This window comes from Silurus meridionalis, chromosome 8, assembly GCF_014805685.1.
Source record: "Silurus meridionalis isolate SWU-2019-XX chromosome 8, ASM1480568v1, whole genome shotgun sequence".
In the NCBI taxonomy this organism is placed as follows: Eukaryota; Metazoa; Chordata; class Actinopteri; order Siluriformes; family Siluridae; genus Silurus; species Silurus meridionalis.
The window spans coordinates 9,825,951-9,850,184 of record NC_060891.1 but is presented as its reverse complement, the minus strand read 5'-3'; the positions used below and the strand labels follow the sequence as shown (position 1 = coordinate 9,850,184).

The 24,234-nt window shown below is 37.6% G+C and overlaps 1 protein-coding gene across 1 annotated transcript; it reads left to right on the top strand.

Moving 5' to 3' along the window:
* The first annotated feature begins 1,409 nt into the window (after window positions 1–1,409).
* Window positions 1,410–22,522, top strand: LOC124390386 ((E2-independent) E3 ubiquitin-conjugating enzyme FATS-like). Its single transcript, XM_046856288.1, has 5 exons — window positions 1,410–1,445; window positions 14,363–14,531; window positions 17,149–17,212; window positions 18,954–19,053; window positions 21,778–22,522. The coding sequence occupies exons 1-5, from the start codon at window positions 1,416–1,418 to the stop codon at window positions 21,814–21,816; spliced, it is 402 nt and encodes a 133-aa protein (XP_046712244.1). The 5' UTR covers window positions 1,410–1,415; the 3' UTR covers window positions 21,817–22,522.
* The last annotated feature ends 1,712 nt before the right edge of the window (window positions 22,523–24,234 follow it).

Sequence of the window (24,234 nt, the reverse complement as noted above, 5' to 3'; positions counted from 1 at the left end):
TATAACAGTGTATATTTTGGTGACTGGTTCACTGGGAGCAGCTCTGATTGTAAAGTCTAATAGCAGCAGGGAGAAAAGTCTGTATCACTCCTCCAGACACTTAGGGTGTAACAATCTGTCACTGAAGGAGCTGCTCAAAGATTAAACTGATTCATACAGGGGGTGAGAGTCGTTCTCCAGTAATGATGATAGTTTAGCTACCATCCTCCTTTCTCCCACCTCCTGTACAGTGTCCAGGGGTATCCCCAGGACTGAGCTGGCCTTACTAATCAACTTATTTATTCTTTTCCTGTCTGCAGTAGAGATGCTGCTGCACCAGCAGACCACACCATAGAAGATGGTAGATAAAACACAGATAAAACACATAGAAGATAAACACAAAGATAAAAACACATAGAAGATAAAACAGATAAAGTAGAACACTTTACTCCTCACAGGGTATTTCAGTGAAAGCTAAAGTAAAATTGAATTGTTTCACTGGGGATTTTGGGTAGGGTGGGGAATTAATGCAGTTGAAGATTGTACTAATCTTAGCTTTGCATTTGTATTTGTTTAAATTGCAGGGTTGCTGTAGTGCAAAAAATGATTTTAGATTAAATAGAAATATTTAAAAAGCAAGCCTTTTAGGATTATAGATTTTATGTTTGTTTAAACTGTTTGTTGGGCATGACAGAAGAGGGCCAGTCTGATGAAATTACAGTACAAGGGCTTTCAATGGGATTTATTTTTTTCTCCATTAGAGGTTAATATGAAATCTTTAAGTTTGACTGATTTATGGCAGCCAGAAGTTTCACAAAAGAGTCAAAGATTGTGTGCTAATTAATTTTAAATCTTAACCTGTAGCTGGTGATAATAGGTGCCTCACAGCTCTAGCATTAATTGTTCCATCCTGAGCTCTGGAGTTTTTAAGCATCTTCTTTTTCTGGTCACCTTCTTCCTATGTCCCTGTAGGTTAGTTGATGTTCGTTGATGTCACCAAAATGTTTGTCTCTGCCTAAGTACCTTTTCCTAAGTAAATTTTCTATGCTTTTAATAATGAGTATTTAAGCAATGCTCATTGCGGCTAAATGCAGCAAATGCAATACTTTGTCCTAAATTGTTGAAATTATTGTATAGCGGAAGCTGTAAAAGATACTAATAACTTGTCAGTAAACTGAAACAATGTACTTGTTAATAATTGATATGAGACAGATGAAAGCTGCTCCTGTTTCAACACACATCTTCAGGTTTAGACAGCAGTGATGGTGTCCTGTTCTGACTTAGTTTACTGTGTAACACAAAAGGTTTTTGTTGTTGTATTTTTCTTGCAGGATTGTTGTAAGCCAATGCAATTTTTCTGTTGCTTATTTTACCAATAGATGGAAAAGTGATTGAAGGTTTATTGAATCTTCATGGGACTATAAAATTGGAGATTAATGAGCCAGGCTTCACAAGACATAGTTTTGGTAAGTATCTTACAGCCTTACAGCGGTTTACAATAGGTCTTTTCTTGGTCTTTGGTTTGTGATACCAGTAATAAATCGTTAGTTAGTATTTTAAATAATGTTGCTGAGATGATGTATGATAGTAGGTTTATGATGGTTTAAAAAAAATTGTGAAAAAAATAGTAGTCATTGCTTAACAATGTGTTTGTGTTAATCCAAGGAATTTGAGATTATTAATTTTATAATTCCTTGAATCCTGAGGTATGTGAAGATACATATCTTTATCGCACAGTCTTTTATTTTTTAATGTCCATATATCTCTAGAACAAATTGACCAATATACATTTTTTAAGATTTTCTAATTCACTTACTGTTGTTCTATTTTTAAATAAATAGTTTGCATGTGATTTAACATTAGTAATAGAACCACAGGAAGTGATTTATTTCTTCCAATAATTTCCAGCTGATAGTAACAATGTAACAAAACCATTTTATATTGTGTAAACAACAACATAGTTTCAAAAGAGACCTAATAGGATATCCAAATGTATTAATGCTATAGGCTGTTATTGAATGAATTTTTAAACCCAGTAAAAGAAAATAAAGAGCCAACAACATTCAGTATGCACACTGGAGTTTGTATTAAGCAGTTGTTCACCTATGTTAACTTATAAACATACACTTTAAAATGCACACACAATGTTGAAAGCAGCCTAACAAATTGGTATTGGAAAAGTGAGACATTCTTTCCTTTTTTTCCTCAAAGTTTGCCAAATAACATCACCAGGATGCACATGCATTTCTTCTTTATCCCTCTTTAAAATATTATATAAGATCTTGCAGTACAAATGTTCAATGCTGACAAAATGTCGGACCATTATTTGAATAAATTTTGACCATTCTCAGTTATGAGCCAAAAAGGTGAAAGAATTTGTGATTTTTTGCCAAAGTGGCAATATAAATACTGTCTGTCATTGTTTAATATTTTGTCAAAGTTAGCCTGGTTGTGTGAATGCCACACATTGCCTGTTTTAGCTATGTACAGTATTTAAGTTAATGCTACTGCTAAACCTGCAGATTTGGTTAGTTTAGGGACTTTTTATTCTTTATCTTTTCAAATACACTGTATGGAAAAAATTGTGGAAACATTTACATTTATGGCATTTTGGCAGATGCCCTTATCCAGAGCGACTTACAACTGAACAGGGGTTAAGGACCTTGCTCAGGGCCCAGCAGTGGCCAATGCCTTAACCACTGAGCTACCAGCCACCAAAACCTTCCCATAAAATTCATATGTAATTTTTCAACATCCCATTTAGTTCCAATTTGCTGTTATAATAACCTCCACTCTACTGGGACTATGTTTTAGAATGTCATTGTGGAGATACGTGGAGCTCATTCAGGTGGACTGGGGTGTAGTCAGCTTTCCAACTCATGCTAAAGGGGTTGGATTTAAGTTTTTAGGACCCTTAAGCTCTTCTATTTCTACTTATGTAAGCTATATCTTTATGGAGCTCTTATTCTTCTTTCGGCTGCTCCCATTAGGGGTCGCCACAGCGGATCATCCATCTCCAAACTACTCTGTCCTCTACATCTGCCTCTTTCCAAACAACTACCTGCATGTCTTCCTTCACTACATCCATGAACCTTCTCCTTGGCCTTCCTCTTTTCCTCCTTCCTGGCGGCCCCATCTTCAGCATTCTCCTTCCGATATAACCCATGTCTGTCCACATGTCCAAACCATCTCAATCTCGCCTCCCTCATCATGTCTCCATAACGTCCTACATGCACTGTCCCTCTAATAAACTAAATTCTAATCCTGTCCATCCTCTCAACTCCCAACAAAAAACTCAACATTTGCAGCTCTGCTACCTCCAGCTTCGCCTACTGTTTTTCATTTAATGCCACTGTCTCTACACCATACAACAGCGCAGGTCTCACCACAGTCCTATAAACATTCGCCTATACTCTTACAGATACCCTTCTATTGCAAATCACTCCTTCCACTCTTCTCCACCCATTCCACCATGCCTGCACTCTTTTCTTCACTTCTATAACACACTCTCCATTACTTTGCACTGTTGACATCAGGTACCTGAACTCCTCCACCTTCTCCACCTCTTCTCCCTACAACTGCACCACTCCACTGCCCTCCCTCTTATTCACACTTATGTATTCTGTCTTACTCCTACTGACATTAAATTCCCTTCTCTCCAGTGCATACCTCCACCTCTCCACGCTCTTCTCCACCCTGAACCAGTCTGTTGTTCCTACTGCACACTTCACTGCTGTCACACTGTCCTCATACATGTCTTGCACCACCCTCACATACTTCTCTGACACACCTGACTACCTCATACAATACCACAATTCCTTTCTTGGCATCCTGTCGTATGCTTTCTTTAAGTCCACAAACACAAAATGCAACTCCTTTTGACCTTCTTTATACTTCTCCATGAACATACTCAGAGCAAATAATGCATCTGTGGTGCTCTTCCTCGGCATGAAACCATACTGTTCTTCACAGATGGTCACCTCTTCTCTCAGCCTGGCTTCCACTACTCTTTCCCATATCTTCATGGTGTGACTGATCAACTAAATTCCCCTGTAGTTACTGCAGGTCTGCACATCCTTCTTATTCTTAAAGATCGGTACCAGCACACTCCTTCTCCATTCCTCAGGCATCCTCTCACCTTCCAAAATCTTGTTGAACAACCTTGTTAAATACTCCACTGTCATCTCTCCTAAACATCTATGTTTCTACCGGTATGTCATCTGGTCCAACCGACTTTCCACTCTTTATCCTCTAAATCGCTGCTCTCACTTTCTCCTTGCTAAGCCTATCCACTTCCATCTCTCTCATTTTCCTTGTTCATCAGCTGCTCAAAATACTCCCTCCATCTTCTCAACACACTTTCTTCACTAGTCAACACATTTTCATCTCCATCCTTTATTGCTCTAACTTTCAGCACATCATTCCCAGCTCGGTCCTCTGCATGGCCATTTGGTATAAATCCTTTTCTCCTTCATTTGTGTCCAACTTCACATACAGCTCATCATATGCCTTTCCTTGCTGTCTACCTACACTGTCCCCTGCCAACACCTTACAGTCTCCAATATCTTTCAGGTTGCTTCTCTTGCATTGAATATTGTCCACCTGTATGCAACTTTCTCCACTTTTATACATCACCTTATGCTCCTTCTTGTTCTTAACATAAGCATTTACCACTGTTATTTCCATCCTTTTAGCATAATTTACCACCATCTGCCCTTTTACATTCGTATTCTTAAGGCCATACCTACCCATCACCTCTTCATCACCTCTGTTCCCTTCACCAACATGGCCATTAAAGTCACCCTCCTCTCCTTCTCCTGCTTCGGCCAACAGTATCCCAATTTCCACCTCTACCCTGTTGGTTAATAATACCTGTAACAGGCGTTGGTAACCCGGGCCTCGACCGATCTGGTATGACATTCTGATTCGTGACCCACATATTTGATTTGGCACATGTTTTATGCTGATTGCCCTTCCTAACACAACCCTCCCAATTTATCCAAGCTTGAGCCTGGCACTAAGTGGCTTGTGCAACCCTAATGGCTGGGTTGATCTCTTTTTTTGTCATTTTGGAGCAGGTTTAGGTCTCCTAGTTCAAGCCAAGGGGAAATTCAATGCCACTACATCCAAAATCATCTTATACAATTGTGCCTCCAGCTACGGTATGTGGAAAAGTCTGGGAAAGAACCACATATGGCTGGAACAGTCATGTGTCCCGATACTTTTGTCCATGTAGTGTATGTCCAAAAGATTCATAATAACCATAATATTGCATAATATATAATACATGTATCTGCTGCATCTAGAGATTGACTGTATCCTATTTAAAGAAAGTAGATTTTTAGGTTAATGCGGTGTTATTTGCAGTTGTGTATGGTGTATTTTAAAAGTAAAATTAATATTACTGTTTAAATTATGCTATAGGACACTAATATTTAAACACTTTACAGGCAGAGATAAAGGGGTCCTGCCCACTTCTTCAAAATGTGTTTACAACATTGAGAGGCCAAAAGAAGGAGAGAGAACAGGACATCAAGCAGTGTTGGAGGCCCACAGCCTCTCACTTTTCTGCAACTCTTGGTGAGAAAACAGAAACCAAAGCAACAAAAACTATTGCCTCGACTCCTGATGGTCCATTTGTGAGCTGGACTCTAACTGACCCTCAGGCTCACTGTCGCGGTCCCTCATCTGGATTATTATTCATCACTATCTCCACTCGCAAAATATCAAGCCCCCTGAAACAACAAGGCCAGACCCCAGCATCCTCTTGTGTTATTTCAACGGTAAAGAATGATAAAGCATGCAGTCATTCCACAGTGACATACACCTGCAGTGCAACCATGGTGAAGGTGATAGAGTACAGATTAAAATATGAGTCAGACCAGAAAAACAGTGCTTCACAACTCTCAGTCACAACACGACCCACCTTTTCTTCCTCTATCCATGTGGAAGTCTCAAGCCAGTCTCCCAGTTCAACATTTTACCTGTACAAATCACTCTCTCATCCTCTTTATGGTCCACAATCTGTGTACAGGTCATCACTCTTTCTATCAATTGGAAAATGTAGTTTGTCCTCCAGCTTAAAGAAACCACAAGAAGCAAGACATCTGCCCAAGTCCTGTAAACAAAATATTAGAGTTTGCAATAGAGCAGTAGAAAAGACTCACCTCAACATGGCCGTTGTCAAATCCAGGAACTCCGGCGGTAATTGCAGCTCTAATTCAATGGTTCAATTAGCCGATATGTCACCATTGCCATTTGTAACAAGGTACGACTCATCCTCAGAGGTGGTCAGAGTAAATGAAAATGCTAATGATGTCTCAGGGACTCTGCGGAGCAATCAAAGGGGGAACGACAAAGGCCCAGGTAGGAATCACATCCACGTTTCTTGCAGAATCCACTGCAAATGGGGTCAAGCAGAGTCTCTCTCACTCACTCATGCAACTTGCCTTTCCCTCCATTTCAGTACCATCAGCAATAATAATGAGGCATTGGTCAGTCACCAAAGACCTTGTGTGTGTGTGTGTGTGTGTGTGTGTGTGTGTGTGTGTGTGTGTGTGTGTGTGTGTGTATATATATATATATATATATATATATATATATATATATATATATATATATATATATATATAAAATATAAAAAAATATTACCTTGCACGGTCCTCTCTTTTTTAAACTCTTTATCTTTGCCCAGTAGCAGTTGTTTTTTTGAACTTTTATCTTATATGGCTCCCATCCACACTTTCTTGGCCTCTTATTTACACTGATCTTTTGCATGCAGTCTACAGGGCATGTGCTAATTTGATTGCATGACTGTGCTCTGGAGCAATCACTGCAGGTAGGGCACAGAAAAGGACACTTCTTCTCAAGTTCCTTTTTATCAAATCTCTCTCTCTCTCTCTCTCTCTCTCTCTCTCTCTCTCTCTCTCTCTCTCACTTATATGCCTTTCTCATCCCCTCATTGTTCTTCTCTACCTTTGACATCATTTGCTTCTTACAATGACTTTCTGATCAAAATATCTTAGTTTTATGTTTTAGTTTATATCTTTTAGCTTTATCAGCTACACTTCAGAACCTGATATAAATAAAAGGTTTAGTTAAAATACCTCTGCTGTGGTCAGGTCATCATAAAAACCTTAACCAGGAAAAAAAAGAAGATGCAAAATGGCTATAAAATTGCTCTGCTTTCGACTGTTAATTGTTACCTAAATTGGATTATTGTATTAATAGTAGAACCATAGCATTATTTATCTGTGTGTGTGTGTGTGTGTGTGTGTGTGTGTGTGTGTGTGTGTGTGTCTGGGCACATGTCTGTGTGTGTGTGTGTGTGTGTGTGTGTGTGTGTGTGTGTGTGTGTGTGTGTGTGTGTAAAACCTGCCTTTCATTAGGGAAGTCTGGAGTGAGTGTGAGAATCTCTTCCCCAGGCACAGTTTTATGCTCCCACACTGAAATAATTCCTGGTTCACAAGAGTGTGTTGTCTCCTCCCACCTGCGAAAAAGCTGTGCCTGTGGATCCAACAGCACTGACCAGCTCCAGCTCTTAAGCCTTAAAGTATGCATTAATATTGTCTATGTACATATTCCAATTCATGCTTCCAATGATATACTATGAGCTGTTTAACAAAAGGTGAACACTTCATAAACATAACATTTCCAACCATATGTGGTTTTTCACCAAACAGTTACAATGAAATTAGAGGCACACAATTGTATAGGATGTCTTTGGATCTGGCAGTGGTGAACATTAATGAAGTAAATGTAATTGGTTACTGCACATAAGTAGCTTTTTTGTGTATTGCTACTTTACTAAAGTATTTCCATTTGGGGAGACTTATATTTCAACTTTACTACATTTAAAAGTCAAATATCTTTTACATTTAGTTAAATCAGTTATTCCTTTTTATTTTATGAGTAAATAAAAATGTAACTGGTCAAACAAGCAGCAAGCCACTAATCAGGGTAGAGTGGCACTCTGATTTGACCTTGTTTTGATGGCTGCTTGATGGTATCTATTTAGCATGAACATACAGTGTCAGTTCAACAGCAAGCAGAACATGATAGGAGAATCTCCTGAGTCTAACTTACCACAACACCAGTGGCCTTATTTGTGTGATTTTTTTTTTAAGTAGTTGAAAAGTAACATTTAGGCTCATTATAATTTTAATAGATATTAATCAGTGTTTGATTAATTAATATCATTCTATTAATAGATTGTAACAGAGTCTTTTCACATAGACTGAGTTGATTAAGCAAGAGTATTGTGACAAAAATGATAGCAGGAACATTACAGCCATATTAAATCATATTTCTTTGGTTACTTAAGTATATTCGAAGGGAGCACTTTTACTTTTTCTGGAGTAATATTTTAACTAGTGGGTCTCTACATTGAGTACTTGGTTTGTGTACTTCATCCACCACTGGGATCTGGTAGAAGTTTTCCCTTCACTTGAACTAGAGGACTCATTTGTGATAGTGTAAACTGAGCTACAAGTTTTGTTTATATTTTAGGAAATGGAAACAACAAAATTTGTTAGTGTTTTGGTGAGCATAGTGGTGGCAGTTATATTTAGTTTACAAGAAATAACCCTTTCACTTTCTAATCTAAATATGAGATATTTTTAACACTAAATAAATAGAGTGGCACCCTGACTTTGAGACATGAAAAATATTTAACTGTTGTGCTTATGCATTTAATGTCTAAAACGATGTCTGTTTAAAGATATTATTTAATATGAGATTCTCCAGACAGCAGAGAAATGTGGAGGCGATCTTGTCTGCGTCAGTGGGGTAAGAGGATGAATAAAAGTCTATATATTCACCGACACTCCGTATAAATCCGCCCCACTCAGCCCTGTCGCCGGAGAAGCGAGCCGGGAAATCCATGACGTCATCACGGGGGCGTGGCGCTGCCGAGCATGATCCACGTGAAACGGCAGCGGACTTCCGGGTTTTCCCCGAGGCGGAGCTTGGCTGCCGCTTCATCATGGCAGAGCGAATTCTACCTGAGGTTCGGTTCGCGCCGGGACCACAACGGTAATCCGATCATTTTTTTTTTTTTTTTTTTTTTTGTAAATTATATCCTTTTCAGGAGGTTCGTTATTCTGTCAGGGTGCGAGCGAAAACAGAAGGCGGAAGCCGGAGTACAGCTCGCTCGAGTTTTAATACAAGCGTGAGGGAGAGAGAGACACACGAGCACACACACACACACACACACACACACACACACACACACACACATACAAGCACAAGCACACGGCAGTCCTTATGTTGAAAGAGTCCGAGGTGCGCTAGCTGACCCGAGATGCGGGAGGTGAAGCGCGGCGATGCGGGATTGTGGAGTCCGGACAGAACGGAACGGAAGACATAGACATAAGCACAAAACAAACAACCCATACAACCAGTACGTAGCGTCCAACACATACAATAACGAACGGGGATAGGGAGTGAAAGAGGAGCTTATATAGAAGCGGGGTGGAGTGATGATGAACCCCAGGTGAGCGTGATTAAACCTGGGGCTTCAGAGAGAGTGGAGGCATGAGTGATGATGAGCTCCAGGTGTGCCTCGTTAAACCTGGAGCTCTATGGAGAGTGGAGGCATAGAGAGCCACCAAAGGGGGCGTGGCAGGTGGATCCCTGACACATATCTTCATGGTGTGACTGATCAACTAAATTCCCCTGTAGTTACTGCAGGTCTGCACATCCTTCTTATTCTTAAAGATCGGTACCAGCACACTCCTTCTCCATTCCTCAGGCATCCTCTCACCTTCCAAAATCTTGTTGAACAACCTTGTTAAATACTCCACTGTCATCTCTCCTAAACATCTATGCTTCTACCGGTATGTCATCTGGTCCAACCGACTTTCCACTCTTTATCCTCTAAATCGCTGCTCTCACTTTCTCCTTGCTAAACCTATCCACTTCCATCTCTCTCATTTTCCTTGTTCATCAGCTGCTCAAAATACTCCCTCCATCTTCTCAACACACTTTCTTCACTAGTCAACACATTTTCATCTCCATCCTTTATTGCTCTAACTTTCAGCACATCATTCCCAGCTCGGTCCTCTGCATGGCCATTTGGTATAAATCCTTTTCTCCTTCATTTGTGTCCAACTTCACATACAGCTCATCATATGCCTTTCCTTGCTGTCTACCTACACTGTCCCCTGCCAACACCTTACAGTCTCCAATATCTTTCAGGTTGCTTCTCTTGCATTGAATATTGTCCACCTGTATGCAACTTTCTCCACTTTTATACATCACCTTATGCTCCTTCTTGTTCTTAACATAAGCATTTACCACTGTTATTTCCATCCTTTTAGCATAATTTACCACCATCTGCCCTTTTACATTCGTATTCTTAAGGCCATACCTACCCATCACCTCTTCATCACCTCTGTTCCCTTCACCAACATGGCCATTAAAGTCACCCTCCTCTCCTTCTCCTGCTTCGGCCAACAGTATCCCAATTTCCACCCTCTACCCTGTTGGTTAATAATACCTGTAACAGGCGTTGGTAACCCGGGCCTCGACCGATCTGGTATGACATTCTGATTCGTGACCCACATATTTGATTTGGCACATGTTTTATGCTGATTGCCCTTCCTAACACAACCCTCCCAATTTATCCAAGCTTGAGCCTGGCACTAAGTGGCTTGTGCAACCCTAATGGCTGGGTTGATCTCTTTTTTTGTCATTTTGGAGCAGGTTTAGGTCTCCTAGTTCAAGCCAAGGGGAAATTCAATGCCACTACATCCAAAATCATCTTATACAATTGTGCCTCCAGCTACGGTATGTGGAAAAGTCTGGGAAAGAACCACATATGGCTGGAACAGTCATGTGTCCCGATACTTTTGTCCATGTAGTGTATGTCCAAAAGATTCATAATAACCATAATATTGCATAATATATAATACATGTATCTGCTGCATCTAGAGATTGACTGTATCCTATTTAAATAAAGTAGATTTTTAGGTTAATGCGGTGTTATTTGCAGTTGTGTATGGTGTATTTTAAAAAGTAAAATTAATATTACTGTTTAAATTATGCTATAGGACACTAATATTTAAACACTTTACAGGCAGAGATAAAGGGCTCCTGCCCACTTCTTCAAAATGTGTTTACAACATTGAGAGGCCAAAAGAAGGAGAGAGAACAGGACATCAAGCAGTGTTGGAGGCCCACAGCCTCTCACTTTTCTGCAACTCTTGGTGAGAAAACAGAAACCAAAGCAACAAAAACTATTGCCTCGACTCCTGATGGTCCATTTGTGAGCTGGACTCTAAATGACCCTCAGGCTCACAGTCGCGGTCCCTCATCTGGATTATTATTCATCACTATCTCCACTCGCAAAATATCAAGCCCCCTGAAACAACAAGGCCAGACCCCAGCATCCTCTTGTGTTATTTCAACGGTAAAGAATGATAAATCATGCAGTCATTCCACAGTGACATACACCTGCAGTGCAACCATGGTGAAGGTGATAGAGTACAGATTAAAATATGAGTCAGACCAGAAAAACAGTGCTTCACAACTCTCAGTCACAACACGACCCACCTTTTCTTCCTCTATCCATGTGGAAGTCTCAAGCCAGTCTCCCAGTTCAACATTTTACCTGTACAAATCACTCTCTCATCCTCTTTGCGGTCCACAATCTGTGTACAGGTCATCACTCTTTCTATCAATTGGAAAATGTAGTTTGTCCTCCAGCTTAAAGAAACCACAAGAAGCAAGACATCTGCCCAAGTCCTGTAAACAAAATATTAGAGTTTGCAATAGAGCAGTAGAAAAGACTCACCTCAACATGGCCGTTGTCAAATCCAGGAACTCCGGCGGTAATTGCAGCTCTAATTCAATGGTTCAATTAGCCGATATGTCACCATTGCCATTTGTAACAAGGTACGACTCATCCTCAGAGGTGGTCAGAGTAAATGAAAATGCTAATGATGTCTCAGGGACTCTGCGGAGCAATCAAAGGGGGAACGACAAAGGCCCAGGTAGGAATCACAGCCATGTTTCTTGCAGAATCCACTGCAAATGGGGTCAAGCAGAGTCTCTCTCACTCACTCATGCAACTTGCCTTTCCCTCCATTTCAGTACCATCAGCAATAATAATGAGGCATTGGTCAGTCACCAAAGACCTTGTGTGTGTGTGTGTGTGTGTGTGTGTGTGTGTGTGTGTGTGTGTGTGTGTGTGTGTGTGTATATATATATATATATATATATATATATATATATATATATATATATATATATATATATATAAAATATAAAAAATATTACCTTGCACGGTCCTCTCTTTTAAACTCTTTATCTTTGCCCAGTAGCAGTTGTTTTTGAACTTTTATCTTATATGGCTCCCATCCACACTTTCTTGGCCTCTTATTTACACTGATCTTTTGCATGCAGTCTACAGGGCATGTGCTAATTTGATTGCATGACTGTGCTCTGGAGCAATCACTGCAGGTAGGGCACAGAAAAGGACACTTCTTCTCAAGTTCCTTTTATCAAATCTCTCTCTCTCTCTCTCTCTCTCTCTCTCTCTCTTTTCTCTCTTTCTCACTTATATGCCTTTCTCATCCCCTCATTGTTCTTCTCTACCTTTGACATCATTTGCTTCTTACAATGACTTTCTGATCAAAATATCTTAGTTTTATGTTTTAGTTTATATCTTTTAGCTTTATCAGCTACACTTCAGAACCTGATATAAATAAAAGGTTTAGTTAAAATACCTCTGCTGTGGTCAGGTCATCATAAAAAACCTTAACCAGGAAAAAAAAGAAGATGCAAAATGGCTATAAAATTGCTCTGCTTTCGACTGTTAATTGTTACCTAAATTGGATTATTGTATTAATAGTAGAACCATAGCATTATTTATCTGTGTGTGTGTGTGTGTGTGTGTGTGTGTGTGTGTGTGTGTGTGTCTGGGCACATGTCTGTGTGTGTGTGTGTGTGTGTGTGTGTGTGTGTGTGTGTGTGTGTGTGTGTGTAAACCTGCCTTTCATTAGGGAAGTCTGGAGTGAGTGTGAGAATCTCTTCCCCAGGCACAGTTTTATGCTCCCACACTGAAATAATTCCTGGTTCACAAGAGTGTGTTGTCTCCTCCCACCTGCGAAAAAGCTGTGCCTGTGGATCCAACAGCACTGACCAGCTCCAGCTCTTAAGCCTTAAAGTATGCATTAATATTGTCTATGTACATATTCCAATTCATGCTTCCAATGATATACTATGAGCTGTTTAACAAAAGGTGAACACTTCATAAACATAACATTTCCAACCATATGTGTTTTTTTCACCAAACAGTTACAATGAAATTAGAGGCACACAATTGTATAGGATGTCTTTGGATCTGGCAGTGGTGAACATTAATGAAGTAAATGTAATTGGTTACTGCACATAAGTAGCTTTTTTGTGTATTGCTACTTTACTAAAGTATTTCCATTTGGGGAGACTTATATTTCAACTTTACTACATTTAAAAGTCAAATATCTTTTACATTTAGTTAAATCAGTTATTCCTTTTTATTTTATGAGTAAATAAAAATGTAACTGGTCAAACAAGCAGCAAGCCACTAATCAGGGTAGAGTGGCACTCTGATTTGAACTTGTTTTGATGGCTGCTTGATGGTATCTATTTAGCATGAACATACAGTGTCAGTTCAACAGCAAGCAGAACATGATAGGAGAATCTCCTGAGTCTAACTTACCACAACACCAGTGGCCTTATTTGTGTGATTTTTTTTTTAAGTAGTTGAAAAGTAACATTTAGGCTCATTATAATTTTAATAGATATTAATCAGTGTTTGATTAATTAATATCATTCTATTAATAGATTGTAACAGAGTCTTTTCACATAGACTGAGTTGATTAAGCAAGAGTATTGTGACAAAAATGATAGCAGGAACATTACAGCCATATTAAATCATATTACTTTGGTTACTTAAGTATATTCGAAGGGAGCACTTTTACTTTTTCTGGAGTAATATTTTAACTAGTGGGTCTCTACATTGAGTACTTGGTTTGTGTACTTCATCCACCACTGGGATCTGGTAGAAGTTTTCCCTTCACTTGAACTAGAGGACTCATTTGTGATAGTGTAAACTGAGCTACAAGTTTTGTTTATATTTTAGGAAATGGAAACAACAAAATTTGTTAGTGTTTTGGTGAGCATAGTGGTGGCAGTTATATTTAGTTTACAAGAAATAACCCTTTCACTTTCTAATCTAAATATGAGATATTTTTAACACTAAATAAATAGAGTGGCACCCTGACTTTGAGACATGAAAAATATTTAACTGTTGTGCTTATGCATTTAATGTCTAAAAACGATGTCTGTTTAAAGATATTATTTAATATGCATATATGCATTCTAAATTTTTTTTGTACAGGAGGCTTTACAGCTCTTTCGACCAGATTTTATTCACCGTTCACAGAGACGAGTACATCGACTGGAGCAGAGGGCTAGAGAGAGGCGGAGCTTACAACCAGCAAATTCCATAATATTGTTTCAGACCACCAATAAGAGGCAGAGGTGCACCAGGCCACACCCACTCAGTGGTATGACATGAAATTGAGGTGAAATGTTTCTAAAATGGATCAGTCCATACTGTACTGTATATGTAGCATTCCTTATACTGTAGTAGTATGCAGAATCATATACACTTTGTGATAACCAGCCCAAAATACCCTGTGTTTATCATTTTTGTTACATTTCTGTTAATATTTTAAACATTTTAAACTCTATTGAAAGTATGCCGTAGGAGGACCGAGCAGTGTATAGATGTATTATTAAATTAAAAATTTCTTTACTTTATTGCCCCAATTTTATTTCACTTGAATTCCACTTGAAAATCCCATAATATTTATGGCTATAATTAGGTACTGGTTGCACTTCACATATTTGTTTTAAAGTAATTACTTTGACTGAATAGAAATCTTTTAATTATATATTTTTTCTTTAATTAAAAGAATTTAAAGAACAAAGAGTCATTAGGTTCCACAAAGATTTTATTTTTTTAAGTAATTGAAAACGTGCCTTATACTTATCACTTTATTGCACAGTGAAATCTTTTCTTCACATATCCCAGCTATGTTAGGAAGCTGGGGTCAGAGCTCAAGGTCAGCCATGATACAGCACCCCTGGAGCACAGAGCATTAATGATCTTGCTTAAGGGCCCAATAGTCACAGCTTAGCAGTGCCTGGGTTTAAACCCCTGAACTCCTGATCAGTATTTTAGAGCCTTAACTACTGAAATACCAAAACCCTATAAGTAGTTATAATTGTTTGTCTATAGGTACACATTTCTTTCCACTTAGGAGCATGTAACACTGGTGTACAAACAAGAAAATATTTGTCTATTAAACGGCAACTTTCTTTCGGCTTCTTAGGGGTTGCCACAGCGGATCATCCATATTCATGTTCATATACATATAATATACCATATAAAATACATGGATAAAATTATTAGCAAACCTAACTTTTCCAGGTGTCTCAGGTGTGGTTCTGCTCCAAACTGTTACCTCAAAGTTGGAGGCACACAATTTTATAGGATGACTGGATGCAATACATTTTCCCATTCACTTTAACTAGGAGAGCCAAACCTGTTCCAGCTAGACAATACCTTTGAGCTCAAAGCCAGCTCTATGAATCTTAAGTGTATTGCTATACAAGCCTATTGAACACCTTTGGGATGAATTGGTTGACTGCACCTCAGACCTTCTAACCCTACATCAGTAGCTGACTTTACTAATGCCCTTGTGGCTCAAAGTGCACAATTCTCCACACCCACACTCCAAAATCTATTGGAACCTCTTCCCAGAAGAGTGAGGTTATTTCAACAGCAACAAAAAGTTGAATGGGATTTAAATAAAATACACATTAATCTTTTTGTAAGGTGTAGTCCCTAGTAGTCCCTAATATTCTCAGTGGTGTTAGGGTCTAGTGGCCAATCTATGTGTGGAAATGATATTTCATCCTCACTGAACCATTATTTTACAATTTGAGCCTGATTAATTCTGGCAATTTTATCTTGAATATGCCCATGGGATCATGAAGAGAAAAAAATGATTGATTAACAAAAAATAAATAAATAGATAGATATTAATTGAAAAAACCTGGACATTAAACCTAGATCTTAACATTACCCACACAGGCTTGTATGTTATGCACTAGGCAGGATGAATCACTTCATTCACCTTTCTTCCTACTCTAATGTGGCCACCGCTCTGGAACGGGTTAAATCTGGCCTCATTAGATCTTGTTCCATTCCATTAAATGACACACACACACACACACACACACACACACACACACACACATTACTGTGTCCTTTAATGTTTGGAATGTCGGCCATCAGAGTGAGACAGCACTGTCTGTTGCATTATTTAGTTGTTAACATCGAATTGAACTAGTCTATCTCTTCCACAGGCTTTCACTGACTCACCGGTCGCAATATTCAGAGTAGAATAGACTAGTCAGCGCAGTGCTTGCTATAGAAACCAGACACGAAATTACATAGTACATATAATCATTTAGGAAATTAACTAGACAGCATGACACTCTTGCAATAGAAAAACCTTATTTAATACATAGAAGATTTTCTTTAAGCATGTTTGTTCGCTGAAGCAAACATATTGCAGTATGGCACTAGCAGCAAAGCACCTGCCGACTTTTAATCAGGTCTGCAATCACATAAATGCTGCATGGTCTTATATAAGACATTTTTTTTCCCTTTTAGTCACAACAAAACAACAATTGACCAGAGTCCATTTAATCCAGTGCATACACATACTGTATATTATGTGATTTAAAAACAACACTTTTTATGTCTGTAACATCAACTCAAACCTATAGTATTCTGTTTCGTCCACAGTGTTCTTTTAAAAAATCCATATTGAACAGCTTTATGGTTGAAATTAGATATTTAGTTTTACTCTGTTTCACAGTGCCTGAAAACTACTGAAATGCATATTCAGTCTGTCACAAATCAGCTTACTCATACCCCCTGCCGGTCATTATATCAACCTACACCTTTAAAAAAATTAATAGAAGAATCAACTACATTATTTACACAAAATTAACTTCTTGATACATGCAGTGTTTTGTAAGTACTGTTGTGATAAATTCCCACTATAAACGTGATGTGCTGTGGCCAAACATTTTTCTGTTCTTTAGATAATCTTTTTAAACCCAAGGACAGAGAGATCTCAGGCAAGGAGATGCAAGTCCGATCTAGACGGTTAGTCCATACACGGATCAACATATTACATAGCATGCTGTGAACAAAATTATTTGTAAAAAATAAATAAATTCTTTTATTTTGGAATTCTTGTCCCACTTCATTGTTTCAGATCTTCAAATCATATTTCAGAAAAAAAAAAAAAACAGACAACCAAAATAAACACAAACTGCAGTTTTTAAATGCACCACAATTTGCTGGTTTATGTTTATTGCTGTGAATCTTTAAAAGCTAGAAACAGAGAAATGTACTTATATTGTGTTCTTCTTCCTTCTACACAAGGGTAAAATCATTAAAATTACTCAAATATTGATGGAAAAATTGGGTTTATGAAAAATGTCAGTGAACTTTTTACAGCTCATCAACACTGAATTGAACAACACTGACCCTTCCTACTTTTAGCTGTTTTTTTTTTTTTTTTTTTATGTAAAAGCACTCCTCAAAATTAAAGATTTAAAGCAATAAGTGGACAAACCTATCTATTGTATCTTTTTGTTTAATTCTTGCTTATTTTTCCATGAACTGTTGTTAAAACCTTTGAAAACCCAATGAAATAATAAAAGATATAGAATGGTTCCTACAGTATCAGTAGTGAGCTGTCAGGGCCAGCAAGACCTTCTCTGCTGCTTCTTTGCGTTAACCAATCATATTTCATGTGGGTGACACCGGGGTCTTCTAGCAGGCATACAATTACGCTGGCATTTTCACCTCTTTTGATTGACTAGTCAGAGCTATCAAACCTCAAATATATTCAGGCTTATCAGCTGTTGTTTTTATTCCATAATTGATGAGAGAGGAGAAGAAATTAATTTGGATTCAGTTATACTTACAAGGCAATTTTCAAGACAGACTTTTCATGAAAAGCTAGACATCATGAGGAAATGTCAGCCAGTTGTTAAGCTTATTCAAACTTATTATTTAGACTTTTTAATTTTTACTTTTTTTAACCCATTTATAATTTTTAGTTTTCTTTTCAGTAGGATTTGCAGGTTTTCCAAGGTCAGAGAACTCAAAACATACTACAAAAAATGCATGGAAAACCAGGCTGGAATGTATTTTTGTCTTATGAGGTTAAGATTAATGCTTCTTAAAAAGCATTGCAGATATGGCTGCAGTGAAAGGAGACTTGATGAATTGTATAGTTTGGTTTTCTTGCTTTAGCAATGACATTCATTTTCTTTGCATGAGAGACCTGTCTGTGATGCAGTGCTCTGTTATACTGCATTTCTGTGTAATGACGGTGTTACGAGTTAAAATGAATGCAGGGCCTAGGTGTGAAATGCATGGCATGCCACTGTATAGAATTAGCTTATTGTCTACTTTGTGAAACCTTTCAAAAGAATTCCCAGCAAGCCATTTATTAGTAACAGTTGACTGAATTTATATAAAATTACTTTGAGCGTATCTGGTATCTCAATATAATATACATCTAGCAATTAAATAAAGGCTATTGTACATAACCAAACATAGACCAACACAAACAATTTAAAACAAATAACTACTCACAATTATTTTATCATTTATTCTGTTTATCTTGCAGTAAATCGATTTAGCTTTTATGTGAGAAGATCTCTTTTTTGTTTAAAGGAGCTAATTCCACGTCTCCATTCCATGTTTAGGATGAAAATTACATCTTGTACCATGAAATTACCACAGAATGTTAGCTAAGGCTCAGTATCAGAACAGAACCAATTTAAAAGCTATGATCTTGTTCTGTAGACTATTTTCTCTCTCTTAACAGAATTTACAACAAACTGCCTGAAGTGACTAAAAAGAAAGAAGACGAGAGAAGAAGGCTGGTGCTGCAAACCAACAGACTGAGAGCTGATGTCTTTAAGAAGGTAGAACTCTCTCAACATTCAGAAGTATATTTAAACACCAGTAATAATTTATTACACTATGTAAAAGCTTCAGGGTTAATAAAACACACTTCTTTTACGTTGTCATTCATCATGTATTAGGTATAGTTTGTAGAATTTTGAGGAAAAAATGAATATAATCCATTTTGGAATAAGGCTCTAACATAACAAAATGTGGAAAAAGTGAAGCGCTTTGAATACTTTCCGGATGCACTGTATTTGAACATACATGAAAAATATATAAACCACTGGTTTAGCGATACACAACCAAATATTAAAGCTTTAGCTGTCTGTTCCTATAATTTTGTTTGCCTAAAATGGAGTAGTCTGACACTAAATGTTTTGTATTTCATGTTGTTTAACACATGTAACTGAAAATCCTAAACTCTTGTCTCACATTTACCTTTTGATCTTGAACCTCGAAAGTCTACTACAACAAAACAGCAAGAACAAATAAATTGGTCTTGCCATTTCCATAGTGTCATAGGGGACTATATTCATTTGACAAATCTTAAGTAGAACAGTGTGCATCTGATCTCAGATACTCAGAAAAGTATGATGCTTGCTGTTTGCTGTAGACAGTAGGTGTTGAATGACATCATAATGTCTGCTCTCAACTGGGTCTAATCTTAACTCTGAGCTGCTTTTGCTGTGTTTGATAATGTCCCCAATTTAAGAAAAGGCTTATGTTCCATGCTTACAACAGCAATTTTTACATTTGACCAAAATCTATTATAGAGGCTGTTGTGCTTTTTGGACTAATATACTTCACTCCTTCTAAATGAATGGCCCTCTACTGTATAGACAGATTTTTGGGCCTAACTTTTCCCCTCGAGCCATTTTTTATAACATTTGCACACAGGTGGTTATGACATCTGCTGGAAATCAACTTCAGGAAATCAAGAGAAATAAACCTCAGGCTTTCGAGTTGATACCTGATGATACCACTGAATTTGCTGGGGTCTGAATAAATCAATATATCAGCCTTACAGAATCTAGGGTAGCCCTATCATTCATTTTCAACTGATGACATAAACAGAAACGACAAACAGCCTCAACAAAATTATTTACAAATACAAAACTTCGAAAATTGTAATTATTTTTACACACTTGTTGTTTGTCCTTTATTAATTAACAATTGATTAATTAATGTGACATTGATTAATGGAAATTTAAATTAATGAATCAATCCAGATTATTACTGTATATCATTGATCCAGATTGATTGATTTATTTGCAATTTTATATGTATATTTATCATATTGATTTCAAATGATGACAATTACAGTTGCAATTACAGTTGTAGAAAAGTTTTGGGGGCTGTGAACATTTACGCAAACCTCATTTATTAACAAATAGTAATAATTTCGTGAATCTTTTTCTTCATGACCAGTAGAGGTCAGTATTGTCCTATGTATGAATCCATCCTACCATCTAAGACTGCTGTTTAGAGTTCCTTTAAATTATATTAATTCATCCATTTGTTTTGGTTATTTTGGCTTTTTGAATGATTGACACTTAGATTTGAGATGGAATACATGCTCATTCTGCCTCTGTTTTGGTGCTGACTGTCAGGACAGTAGCAGTGCCCCTCACACAGTCTGATGTACTTCCTGACAGGCTGCTCTGTGGATAGCTAAACAGCATTGACTTTCTGATGAGAGCTCTGCTTTTGCGTCGTGGTGCTTTTATATTATCAGTATCAGATCCTCAGAGAGCTCAGCTCTATCATCCACAGTCAGTCTCACTGTCTTCCCTGCAGCTTGCTATCAGAGCTACAACTCCGCATGACAGTGACGGCTGTGTGATCACTCAAGCAAGAGACAGGCTTAGAGACTGCACATCAACTCCAGCCTGGAGTGTCACAAATTCCAGATCTAGGGGTGTATCAGACTTTACTTTTTTTTTTTAAGTGAAACAGCTGAGCTGTGATCACTTTAATATTTCATAATATAAAAATAGGTCATCATGAGGGCAATCTTGTCTTGAATAGGAATTCTGAGATGCATATTTGCTTTCTGTGATTCTAAACTGTTGGGTATGTGAGCTAGACTCTCTTAATGCTGGTTTTAATGTGTTTGTATTTATATACAATGAATATCATTTTAAAGCTTAATTTACATTGCACTACTGCATTTTTTTATGCTGATGTTGATTTTTATAACTGATATTCTGCTCCACCCAAAAGCACGCTTGGCCTCACAGAGAATCAGATAAATGAGATAAATGCTTTGAGCTGCAGTACATCTAAAATCGAATTACAAGTACACCTCTAAACACTTTCAGAAATCAATAATCATTTTTAACTGGAAAAAACAAAGCAAAACTATCTTAGTGTTCACAAACATTTCATAATTAAAAATGAAAAGTATCATTGGATCTGTAATGTTCAGTTACAGTTACTGTAATGTTCAGTGCTTTTGCTGGCAACAGAATGGGAGATAAGTGAGAACAGGATGTTCGTCCAGGAGTAAAAACTCCACAATTGGGGAAAAAAAGATGTGATAGTCCAGTATGGTGGGTGGACTGATAGCAGGTAATCACCACCTTTTACAAGATAACCATTCGAGGAATAAACCAGACAGAATTCTTGGTAAACTGTATTTTATATTGTTATCCCAAAGAGTAGAAATCAGCTGTGAACAGAAGATTAGCTGTTGTAGATCAATAAAATAAATGTATTTATTTTCTTTGCTTTCTTCACAGAAACTTCTAGACCAGATCCTACAAAGAAACATTGACTGAAGAGTGTCTGTGCACAAAACTTGTGTCCTTCATGGTCTCCTTGCCTGTGGTGAAGAACTTCAGGTTCAGAAGAGCTATGAAGCCCCCAGCTGAGATTAGTACAGGATTTTTTCCAAACATGCCTTAAAATACAAACCACGTCTCGCTGTAGTTGAGGTGAATGCACATATTCAAGCCCTGATGCTGATAAAATGCTGATTATAATGCACTTTGTCAGAATAGAAGACAAAACTTAATTCTAGCAGACCTTATGAAAACAGCATCTCATTTGAATGTACATTATAAAGTTTTATAGAGCTAATTACACCCTACTCTTAGAGCACTAATGAAGAGTCGAACCAATCAAATGAAAGAAATGACATTTCTTTTTAATCATTTTATGTGCTTCAAATTATATGGGCGTCTAATTATCGGATAAATGGCGAGTTAATAGAGTCTCCGGAAAAAAGACATATGCACATACATAGACTAATACATTATTCATAGAGTGATTAATCACTCCACTGTTTCATCCTGAAAGAAATACATCACTCCAATGCTTTGGGATTAGCATGAGGGTTTTCAGTCAGTGTTCTATACAGCATATCCTTTTACAATGTCATATTTTAAGAAAATGCAACCCTTTTGTTATATCAATTACACAAAATATGTTGTCTTCTTTTTTTTTTTTTACACAAATAACTACTAAGAAATGTTTGCTTTCAGTATGATGCTTTATAATGTATTACCTTGATATCTGTCTACTTGTCTGTCTAATTTTAGATATTATTCCCTTGTTTGTCTCTTTCAATAAATTAACCTGCTAGCACAAGTTGAAAATGTGATCTGTTGTTTGATAGAGAATGGAATAAAATATCTTCTGCAATTCCTTAAAATGCCTTTTGTGGTCTGGAACATGGAATTTTGTGTGATTGACTGAAAGAGGATGAAAGCTCCTCTCACAGAGAGGGTCACTAAACAGGAAAGGACAGGATAACATCATGATAGGAGAAAGATTGCTGACTCTTATCTTATCAAAGACAAGATCAGAGGTGAAAACTGAATACATATTTTTTTTTCCCTAAAGAAAGTGCCTGGAGAAGAAAAAGATGAATATTTTTGGGGGTGTAGTATATACAGTATATAATGCTACAAATACACCTACATGCATATCTTGGACACTAGAAGGAAATCTGAGAAACCTAAGAAACTAATGTGATCTTTGCTTAGGAAGGGTTTATTTTATGCCTGGGTATAAAATACCATTCATCAAAGTGATGTCTATACTAAGGAGTGTAGCACTACTCAATAATTTCTTTAAAATTGCTTTTTAATAGCAAATAAAAATATATGCTGTATGGTCTATGGTTTGTTACCACAAAGTTGGAAGCACACACCAGTGTAGAATGGCTTTGTATGCTGAAATTTACATTTTCCCTTAACAGGAACTAAGCAGTCCGAGCTGAATTTTGAGTAAAAAAACTCAAGTGGCCTCGACAAATTCCTAACCTCAACCCCACTGAACACCTTTGGGATAAATTGGATGGTGACTGCACTCTAGGCCTCCTCACCTAACATCAGTACCTGAGCACATATTTCAAGTCACATACCAAAATCTAGTAGAACACTTTTCCAGAAGAATGGAGGTCATTATAACAGCAGAAGTCACCATCGTGTTGTGTCACCAGCATGTTTATGACAGCAAGTGACGGAGAGGTGCTGCTTAATAAAACAAAACGCAACATGCCGTAATCTGTCAAATGCTGTAAACGTGACCTGGACAGCAATTACATTTAATGTTAAAAATATATGCAATTTAACCCTTCTAGGTGAAAGTTACTAAAAGGTTTTTCAAAGGTATGATAAAACTCTTGATGTCACCTAAATGAGGATGGGTTCCCGTTTTGAGTCTGGTTCCTCTCAAGGTTTCTTCCTCATAACATCTAAGGGAGTTTTTCCTTGCCACAGTCGCCATGGCTTGCTCATCAGGGGTAAATACACACACACCATTTACCTTAACTGTTGATTTCTGTGAAGCTGCTTTGAGACAATGTCTGTTGTGAAAAGCGCTCTAGAAATAAACTTGACTTGACTTGAATTTTTCCTTAAAAGTACCCTCCACCCATGGTGGCAAGGAATGTACAGTTTATTAATCTTCTTTCAGAGTTTTTCTGAGTAAGTATGCTACTTCTTCTATCAAGGTCTATGTTTTAACCCCAATTTTGGTTACTCCTTGTGTGGATTGTCGTGTGTTGTGTGTGTGTGTGTGTGTGTGTGTGTGCACCATAGTGTTATTTACTCAGAGATGCCAAATGTACATACATCCTTCACTCAAGGTGGAGTACAGACACTTATGTTTTGAAAGACTCTGGTAAACATTAAATTAGTGACTACACTTTTTTCCCTCAATTAAAGTAAAGAACTTACTATCTCTGACAT